The sequence below is a fragment of the Gekko japonicus genome, unplaced genomic scaffold, assembly GCF_001447785.1.
Source record: "Gekko japonicus isolate JY-2015 unplaced genomic scaffold, Gekko_japonicus_V1.1 scaffold21, whole genome shotgun sequence".
NCBI classification, from domain to species: Eukaryota; Metazoa; Chordata; class Lepidosauria; order Squamata; family Gekkonidae; genus Gekko; species Gekko japonicus.
The window spans coordinates 264,982-275,446 of NW_015173122.1; the positions used below are offsets into that span (position 1 = coordinate 264,982).

General features: G+C 48.8%; 1 protein-coding gene across 1 annotated transcript in view; it reads left to right on the plus strand.

The window, feature by feature from the left end:
- LOC107119379 (putative polypeptide N-acetylgalactosaminyltransferase-like protein 3) overlaps positions 1-10,465 on the plus strand; it is a 198,541-nt gene that overhangs the window by 187,462 nt on the left and 614 nt on the right. The window contains exon 5 of the mRNA XM_015421841.1: positions 5,058-5,255. Coding sequence (XP_015277327.1) covers positions 5,058-5,255 — 198 coding nt within the window. The remainder of the gene's footprint in view (positions 1-5,057; positions 5,256-10,465) is intronic.

The following is a 10,465-nucleotide window of genomic DNA, read 5'->3' on the forward strand; positions in this document are numbered from 1 at the left end:
ACTTGAGAAACTTGCCCCCCACATCAGCATTAATGCACATTATCGCCATTCAGTAGCTCAATTGTAGTCACACATGCCCAGGTAGTGGTTAGGGGTGCTGTGAATTTTGCCACAAACATGTTTGATAGATGAACATACCATGTTCAAAGATGTTGATCAGGTGTGCATTGAGCACCTGGTCTGTCTGGTTCTTGCTGAACAACCATGAAGCTTGTTGAAGAGGTTGGCACCGGGTTTTTGCAAAACTGTGCCATGTGCAAAGTTGATGCTGGTTGAAATCAATTGACAGCCATTAGTGTCAATGGGGACTACATAGATTAACACCAAAGGATAGGATATTATTTAAACATTCCATGTATTTATGACTGATATATTTCATTTGTTACACAGCAGGGATGCTGGGGGTAGAAGAATTTGATGGGGCTGTGTGAAAACACACATGCATGAAAAAAGCCAGTTGCACTGTATTGCTAGGCTGGGAAGGAATGCAGCAAAGCAACTTGCAGAATATCCATAAACAGACTGTCAAACTTATCATCAAACAATTGGCTTCCTGTTTGTGACTGGTGAACAAGACATGAGCTGAATCCATATTAGTGCTCAAGAAGATCAAAACTGTCTGTAAGGATGAGCAGATTTTCCCCATTACGTTCCTTTATTGTTCCTTAATTTATCTCTGTGCTTCATTCTACCTCTCCTTAATTCATCTTCTAACAAGGAGAATTTGTTTAAATTAAATCTGGAATGGGAATATGCGCAGTTTAGCAATCTCAGTTTCTTCATTCTGGTTGCATCCCCCCTCCGGTCATACACACCTTATAATATTAAAACCAAAAAAAAGACAACAATATGGCTGTACAATTGCCTCAGTTCCTTTTTGTTTGTAGTGTTCTTTGGATTTGCAGGTGTGATCCTATGCGCTGGTTAAAAAAACCACACAAAAAGAATAGTGATGTAACTGTATGCTTCTACATTAAGATTTGCTTTTATGCAGTGATAACACAGAGGAGGAAACAAACAGGAGGATTTGATAAGTGTGTCAAAATATGCACGCACCCAAACTCTGCACAAAATTTGGGAACACGAAGAGGAGCAATAGATGGGTTTCTTAATGCAGTGGTTTCACTTGAGGTGAAGACGGTCAGGTCACATGGAACTCTGGGGAAATTTGGACGATCAGCATTTTGGAAGCATCTTTGCTTACCTACGTCTTGTACAGGAGCAGGAGAAATGCTTGAGTTGATCCTTCTGAGTAGGTTTTTTTATGTTTGTAAGAGAAGCATCAGAATTCAGGAAGTAGTACACCATGCGCCTGAGCTGACTGCAAATACTTGGCTTACACTCAAACGGTTCCACACGCTTTGTTCCAAAAACTGGGACTGTGTCTTGGATAACTGCTGCAAGAAGAATTCCCTGTGTTTATGCAGAGATGAATAAAGCTATATATGGGTAACCTCGAAATAACTTTAGACATCTTAGGGTGAAAAGCCAGCTCTTTCTCACAGTTGCATCTGGTTTCATACATTGCTTAAATTGTGTCTCTTTGGGATTGTGTAGCCTGGGTAGCCAGCAGAGCACATTTGCCAAGAGGTCCATTGGAATTTTTGTGCCTAAAACTTGAACTTGCTTTGTGGCCTTAGGCAACCCACTTCTTCTCAGCTCCCCGTCTGTAATAACGGAGATAATCATGCAAACCTACCTTGATAGGATTGCAATAAGACCATGGATGTGAAGTAGGGTTGCCAAGTTGATTTTCGCCGGGACCGGGGGGCTCCCAGCCGGCGTCAGTTGCGTGTGCGCGCAAAGCACCCACGCACCGCATGCACGTCACCCGGAAGTGATGTGACGACGCCAGGCACGCTGGGGGCGGGGCCACGGCCATACAAGGGAAAACCATAGAGTTTTCCCTTGGATGGCCGTGGCCCCGCCCCCAGCGTGCCGGCATGGTCGCGTCACTTCCGGGTGACGTGCACGTCGGGGAGGAGTTCCCCCCGGGGCCCGATCCAGTGGCGGTGGGGAACGGGCCTCTGGGCTGGGGGTTTCCCCGCCCCCCGGGGGGACTTGGGAAGCCTAATGTGAAGTGCTTTGGACACTCCAAAGCAGTGTTCCCTCTAAGCTGAGTTAGTGTGAGCCAGCTCACAGTTTTTTAGCTTCCAGCCCACACATTTTTGTCTGAGCTCAGGGAGGGATGGCTCCAGGGCAAACTAATTGATGCAGTGGCCAAATCGCTTGCTCACAACTTTAATGCCAGTAGCTCACAAAGTAGAATTTTTGCTCACAAGACTCCACAGTTTAGAGGGAACATTGTTTTACTTTCTTCTTCATACGATGTCTCCGGCGAAGAAGTATCACTGGGGCTTCTTTATGCCAAACAAATCAGAAGCTAATAATCCTCCAAAGTCTGTTCCCATCTGATCACTGGCTTAATAGGGGAGCGCTGCTCAATTCGAGGCCAGTAGCTCCATAGATGACATGACAACAAGATTTTCAGGGTACGGGTTTTTGAGACTCAGAACTCCGTTTATCAGATACTGCAGATGGCTCCCCTTGACTCCAGTGATGATGAAGAGATCTTTGACTCTCAGAACTCTCCTTGGTCTCTAAGGTGCTTCTAGACCAGGGGTGGCCAAACTTGCTTAATGTCAGATCCACATGGAATATACGTCAGATGTTTGAGAGCCGCAAGACATGAACAAATATTACACACGTGTTTTTATTGGGAAATATGCAAATTTGCTTTTATTAATATTAAATTGATAACTTTAGATGGGGAGGGAGGGGAGAAAGAAAGGTGGAAAGAAAGTGGAAAGAAAGCAAATAGATGTGGGGGGAGGGAGAGGTGGAAAGAAAGCAACTTTAACATTAAATGTGTCCTCCAAGGGCCCCCCCCCACGCCCCCACGCCAGCTAGCTTGGCTTGGAGAAGGGATTTAAACAGGGCTCTTTTTGTAGAAAAAGCCCTGCAGGAACTCATTAGCATAATAGGCCACACCCAACACCAGAAACATATTAGCATATTAGGCCACACCCTTGCCATCGCAGCTCATTAGCATATTAGGCCGCACCCCCGTGTTACCAGAAGTGTGGTTATCCAGCCACACCCACCTTTTGCTTGTTATTCTGTTTACCTTGTTTGTTGTCAAAACCCAGGGCTTTTTTGTAGCAGGAACTCCTTTGCATGTTAGGCCACACACCCCTAATGTAGCCAATCCTAATGAATTTCTGCTGTTTGGTGAGGCCTGTTATGCTAATGAGTTCCTGCTGGGCGTGGCCAACTTGGGAGCCAGCCGGGACTCCGTTCCTGTGCGTTCATGCCCAAACATAGCCCTGGATTTAAAGAGACAAATGCCTTCTCCAAGCTGGCGGGGGGGGGGGGGGCTTTGAGAATGCATTTAAAGTTCAAGTTGCTTTCTTCCTCTGCACTGGCTGGGGAAGGGAAGATCAATATGTGTGAAAGAGCAGCACGTGGCTCCTGAGCCACAGTTTGGCCACCCCTGTACTAGACTCTGATCTATACTGCAGACAAACACAGTGTCATAGGTGGCGGCGATGGCGCCGGGCCCCTGCCTGAGTTGGCGGCTGCTGAGATGCGCACTGGCAGGGAAGGCGAGCGCCAAGCCCTGAGTACTAACAGGAGCAGCACCGCTGCTCAGGGAAGCATGGCCGGAGGCCTATATAGCTCCTGCTTGGGAGTGGGCTCTCCGTGGAAGCAACGAGTCGTATCCGTGCTGACCTCGCACCCACTCCTGCTCTTGGAGCTCACTCCTGTTCGGATTTCTGGCTTCCTGGCCTTCTGCTTCGAACGACCACTCTCTTGGACTCTCTCCTCGGCTCCTGTTCTGTCTTTGCTGGCTACGACCCCCAGACTGGACCTGACTCCTGCCTTTCAGCCCAGCCCATGACACACAGCTAACCTCTGAAACTATCTTCTGGGGAAGGGTTGTGGCTCAGTGACAGAGTATCTGCTTCTCATGAAGAAGGTCCCTGTTCAATCCCTGACATCTCTAGCTAAACGGATAGGATTGCCAGCCCCCAGGTCTCAGCGGGGGTTCCCCCACTTTTGGGGGCTTTGATCTGCCGCTGGCCAGCAGGGAAACCCCACTCCCAAACAGGGACATCATCATGCGACGTCCCCGATGCAATGACATCAATTCTGGGTGACGTTATCGTGCCAAGGATGTTGCACAGTGACACTCTGGTTTTTGGGCAAACTCTATGGTTTTGAAGGCAGAAAAACCCATAGAGTTTTGCTGAAAAAGCAGAGCATCGTGTGTGATGTCACTGATGTGATAACATCACTTCTGGAGGACGTCATCTCATCAGGGACATCATGTGCATCATCCCCCCCCATCCCTGGAACGCCCCCCAAGACCCCTGCCACAGTGGCGAAGGGACCTGACAACCCTATAAAAGGATCAGATGGTAAGTGATGTGAAAGACCTCTGCCTGGAGCCCTAGAGAGCCATTGACAGTCTGAGTAGACAATGCTTACCTTGCTGGACCAGATTCATGTCTTCACATGGTCCTCAAGTCTGCCCCATCTCATTGCTGGAGTCAGGTGGAGCCACCTGCCATTTCTTCATTGGAATTTACTATATGCAGGGGTCATTTCCTGCAGGAGCTCACAGGAGCGGAGCTCTGGCAGTAAAGAGCCCAGGGGGCAGGCACATGCAACAAGCCCCACCCCCTGCTCCCAGCAGCCCTCAGTCAGAGCAAGACACGGCCAGGTAAGTTGCAGAGTCCCCCCCCGGCCCCCCAGTCCAAAACAGTCCAGTGACATCTTTAAGACCAGGTTTTATTCAGGTACAAGCTCTCCCTCCTCTGTGAGGACAGATCTGCACCCCCCCCCCAATAGCCAGCAATCCAAAACAGTCCAGTGGAGCCTGAGTGGTGGGTGTTGCCTTCTGAAACACTTCCGGTGATGTCAGGGGGTGTGGCATATGCAAATGAGTTATGCTAATGAGTTATGCTAATGAGCTCCTGCACCTCTTTTTCTACAAAATGACCCCTGACTATATGACTCTTTTTTCAAATTAACTTTTGCTGCCTCTTTTCTAGGGCCGAGCCAGTTCTCTCACGAATCCAGGGGAATCGAAAAAGGGTTATCCTTCCTTCAATTGACAACATCAAGCAGGACACCTTTGAGGTTCAGCGATATGAAAATTCAGCCCATGGATACAGTTGGGAGCTGTGGTGCATGTACATCAGCCCTCCGAAGGACTGGTGGGATGCTGGAGATCCCTCGCTGCCAATCAGGTAGGTTGTGGCACTCTTTGGCATACAAGGGCATTCTTGTAAACAAAGCAGGTAGAAACTGCAGGTTCTCTAGAACGTGTTTCTGATATGCATGTGGAAGAATTAATTACATGGCTAAGCTGAAAAAGTATCCACCATAATTGGTTGTGTTTATGCAAAGTCTCAGTAAGAGATGTTGGATTACATTCACAGTTTTATTAACTTGGAGAAATGATTGAGTTAAAAAGAAATAACACAAGAGGCTTCGTATGTATTAACATTACCTAAGATGCAGAATGTATTATCAACACCTCTGGGGGGGGGTTGTCATCTGTATTACTAATAAGGTTGCCAGGAGGATGAAGGGAGACTTACCAGGGGAAAGAGAAAGGCCCAGGTGATGTCATACAGGAAGTGATGTCATCACACTGAGATGTTGCAACGATGCCCTGGCATTTGAGCTAAAACTCTATGGTAAAAATGACTTCTACTATAGAGTTTGTGCCCGAATACAGGAGCTTCACCCAGAAGTCTCCAGCGTGATAATGGCACTTCCTGTGCGATGTCGCCTGGGCCTTCTTCTTTCTCCAGGTAAGTCCCCTCTCCAGCCAGCTGATCGGCAACAGGGGGTAGGGCCTGGTATCAGGGGACCCCCACCTCCATGGGGAGGGGGTGGAAACTCTGATGACTTATTGTGAGCTTGAGAAATATTGCACTAAGATGAAAGTGCCATTTTTTCCCCATTTGAGTATATATGGCCCTATGGTTTCAAACAATGAATTTTTGGAGGGGCAAGATATCTATTATTGACTGTAGTTTACCACGCTTTTCAACCAAGCAACTCACATCCAAACCAATGTAAATATCAAAACAAAATTTAAAAGGTGGTTGGGGAAGGAGTTCTCAATAGGATATGAGTATAGCATGATAGGACGCCTGGCTGCTACGCGTCCCTTCTCTTTGATGGACTGTCACTTGACGATAATGGTTGGCACTGCAACTGGGAGGTCAGGTTTTTATTTAGTTGTTTCCTGTGCCTGCTCTAGGCAATTATTCACATATAAAGCATAAAGTACAGTCCGATTGCCATAAAACCTATCAAACCAATTAAACCAATAAATAAGGTTGCCAGGTCCATCTTCATCCCCAGCGGGGGACTTTGGGGGGGCATTCCCAGAGGGGGCGGGGCATCCCGAATGTGATGACGTCGGGCCCCACGTGCCCAATCTCTGAGCAGCGTTTTGCCCTGGCTGCCTGCACTTGAAGGGTTCTCAAGAGAAAAGGGAGAGGGGTGGCTGTGGGTGTTGGGGCCTGGGGGCGGGGCTTCCCCCACCAGCCATCAGGCCGGGGCGGGTCGAAGCCCCCAAAAGTGGATAATCCCCACCAATAGGGAGTCTGGCAACCCTACCAGTAAAAGAGCAACAAGAAGAGAAGAGATTGGATTTATATCACGCCCTTCACTCGGAGACTCAGAGAGGCTTACAAAATCCTTTCCCCTCCCCTCCCCACAACAGACACCCTGTGAGGTAGGTGGGGCTGAGAGAGCTCTGACAGAAGATGCTCTTTTCAAGAACACCTCTGACAGAACTATGGCTTGGGCTCTTTTTGTAGCAGGAACTCATTTGCATATTAAGCGACACACACCCTAATGTAGCCAATCCTCCAAGAGCTTACAGTAGCTCCTGTAAGAAGAGCTCTGTAAGCTCTTGGAGGATTGGCTACATTAGGGGTGTGTGGCCTAATATGCAAAGGAGTTCCTGCTACAAAAAGAACCCTGGACCGTTTGCCCAAGGTCATCCAGCAGCTGCAAGTGGAGGAGTGGGGAATCAAACCCGGTTCTCCCATAGATTAGAGTCCACACACTTGAGAAACAGCAGAGTACAGAAACAGTACAGTTGAAATGGAAGAATAAAACCTCAGTTTTCCTGTGAGGCCTTCCACAATAAATACATCTTCAGTTGCCTCCGGTGAACTGGAGCACCATTCATGTTTAGAGATACCTAGGGTTGCCAACCTCCAGGTGGCACCTAGAGACCTCCCACTAGGATCAGTTCCCCTGGAGAAAATGGCTGCTTTGGAGGGTGGAGTCTATGGCATTGTACCCTTCTGAGGTCCCTCCCCTCCTCAAACCCCACCATCCCCAGGCTCCACCCCCAATATCTCCAGGTATTTCCCAGCACAGAGCTGGCAACCCTAGGATACCAAGCTTCAAGCTTGGGGTCTGGAGTCCTCCTGGAATGACAGTATAGCTCCAGACTACAGAGATCAGTTTCTTCGAAGGAAATGGCAATTTTGGAGGATTGACTGTATAGTATACTGTAGAGACTAGGAGAGACAGAAGTCCTAGAGTGACGTCCCAGTAGGGTTGCCAAGTCCATCTTCCACCCCCAGCGGGGGACTTTGGGGGCGTTCCTGGAGGGGGCAGGCCATCCCCGACGTGGTGATGTCATGTTGGGGACGTCCACCGCCGCCCCCCACCCATGCGCCAGATCTCCAGAAACGGCAGTTCCCTGCACTTAAAGGAGCCGGCGTTTCCCTTTTAAATGCAGGAGCCGGCGTTTCCCCTTTAAGAGCAGCTACGTTTCCCTTTTAAGAACACGAAGCCGGCATTTCCCTGCAAGCTTGCAGAGATTCGGCTTGGGAGGAAACACGGGTTCCACACACTTAAAGGGAGAGAGATGGGTGGCTGTGGGTGTAGGGGGCGGGGCTTCCCCCGTCAGCCATCTGGCCAGTGGCGGGTAGAGACCCCCCCAAAAAAATGGGGGACCCCTGGCAAACCGGGGAGGTTGGCAACCCTACGCCCCAGCAGGGCTAGCTGCTCTCTGCTTATTTCTGCAGATCTGCAGCAATTGTGATTTCTAGGTGGGGAAACAGGAAAACATGTGCTTCTCCAGGCCCCCTTGCATAGGTCAGTGTTAGCACTGAGCTCCCGGCAGTTAGGGGTTGGTAGTGGGCCCTTCTGAGTCCACATCAACTGGCCAGCCCTTCCAACTCCAGGTCCCCCGGGGGGGTGGGGAAAACCCCGCTCGATGGGTCCGTTCCCTGCCAGCCCGGATCAGGCCACCGGGGGGGAACCCAACCCCCAAAGTGCCGGGAGCACAGAGACGTGCCCGGCATGATGACATCACCTGGAGGTGACATCATCGTGTCGGGCACGTTGTGGGGGGATGCTCTATCATTCGAGGGAAAACTCTATGGTCTCCCCTTGAATGATAGTGCCCCCGCCCCAACGTGCCCGACACGATGATGTCACTTCCGGGTGATGTCATTGTGGCGCGTGCACAAAGCGCATGTGCCAAAGAACTCCCAGGGAGGGCTGGGACTCCCCCCACTAAAGAAGAAGAAGAAGAAGAAGAAGAAGAAGAAGAAGAAGAAGAAGAAGAAGAAGAAGAAGAAGAAGAAGAAGAAGAAGAAGAAGAAGGGAGGAGATTGGATTTATGCCCCGCCCTTCACTACCCAAAGGTGTCTCAGAGCGACTTACAAACTCCTTTTCCCTTCCCCTCCCCACAACAGGCACCCTGTGAGGTAGGTGGGGCTGAGAGAGCTCTGACAGAAACGGCTCTTTTTCAAGAACAGCTCTTATCAGAACTATGGCTTGCCCAAGGTCATCCAGCAGGTGCAAGTGGAGGAGTGGGGAATCAAACCCAGTTCTCCCAGATTAGAGTCCGCGCACTTAACCACTACACAAAACTGGCTCTCAAGGTAGGACTTGGCAACCCTGTCCCGATGCCATCACCACCTCTGCTTAAACCTAAGATTACGCTCCCTTCCCCCCCATCAGTGTCCCTTCCAGCTGCTTCCCACTGCGCTGCCCTTGTGTCCTTGTGTCCTTGTGTCTTCGCCCATTTTTACATTCAAGATTGGGCCAGTCACGGTTCTCTCAGAACTCTCTCAGCCCCCACCTACCTCACAAAGTGCCTGTTGTGGGGAGAGGAAGGGAAGGAGATGGTGAGCCGCCCTGAGACTCTTTTGGGTAGTGAAGAGCAGGGTATAAAAACCAACTCTTCTTCTTAAGACCTCTCCATCTCTACCTAGTTTCCCTGCCTTTCCTTCCTAATGTTTTTTTTTTCCTATTATTATTATTTCACAATTGTAAATCTGCAGGCAAGGGGTTCTTTATTTTTTATCTGAACGGTACCTGGCCATTTAGAGAATAAAGCTTATTGATTTGAAAATAGCCTTGGGAAAAGTGATTCCAAGCCGGAGCCCGACGCTTTGGAGCGCTATTAGCTGGGTAAACCTAATGATACTGGCTGTGTGTCGTCGAGGGAAGTTGATGAGTGAGAGAAATTCATAGACACATGCCCCGTTTTATATATAATGTGTACCCTGACATAAAAATGCCTTTTTGATTATTTTGCCTCATAAATGTGTGCTCCAAACTGTATGATTCATGGCAGTGCACTGCTCCTTTGAAAAGAAAGAGCCACAGTTGAACTTATTTTTCCTTCTTCTTTAACTACAAAATGATGCGCATTAAACATTTATGGTATGCAGAGCAATAATCTCTTCTTCCCCCATTTTTTAAAAGCACGTTAATCTTTTCAGAGGGGATGTCGTGAAGGAGGTGAATCACAGTGGAAGTGATGGGGGAATTGTTTCGCCACGGATGTTTGACAAAAGGAAAAATACTAAAATGCTTGTTTACAGAGCTGGATTACAACACAAGCTACGTTAGGGTTGCCAGGTCCCCCTGGCAACTGGTGTGGGTGGAACTTACTGGCAGCAAGGAAAAACCTAGGCGCACACCAGAAGTGATGTCATCACATCACCGGTGGTGTGGGGCGCTCTGGTAGTTGGGCAAAAACTCTATGGCAGAAGCCGTTTTTACCATAGAGTTTTTGCCCAAATACCAGAGCATCCTGAATTGCCAGTGATGCACTGATGTCACATCCAATGCTCGCAGCAGATCTTAATCTAGCCCTGCTTGTTGTTGCCCTAGAGTGAGATTCGCCATACTATAGTGGCTGGAGTGCTGGACTACGAACTGGGAGTGTGTGTGTGTGTGTTAAGTGCCATCAAGTTGCTTCCAACTTATGGTGACCCTATGAATTAATGACCTCCAAAATGTCCGACAGTTAACAACCTTGCTCAGATCTTGCAGACTGAGGGCTGTGACCTCCTTGACTGAGTCAATCCCTCTTGTATTGAGTCTTCCAGAAGAAGAAGAAGAAGAAGAAGAAGAAGAAGAAGAAGAAGAAGAAGAAGAAGAAGAAGAAGAAGAAGAAGAA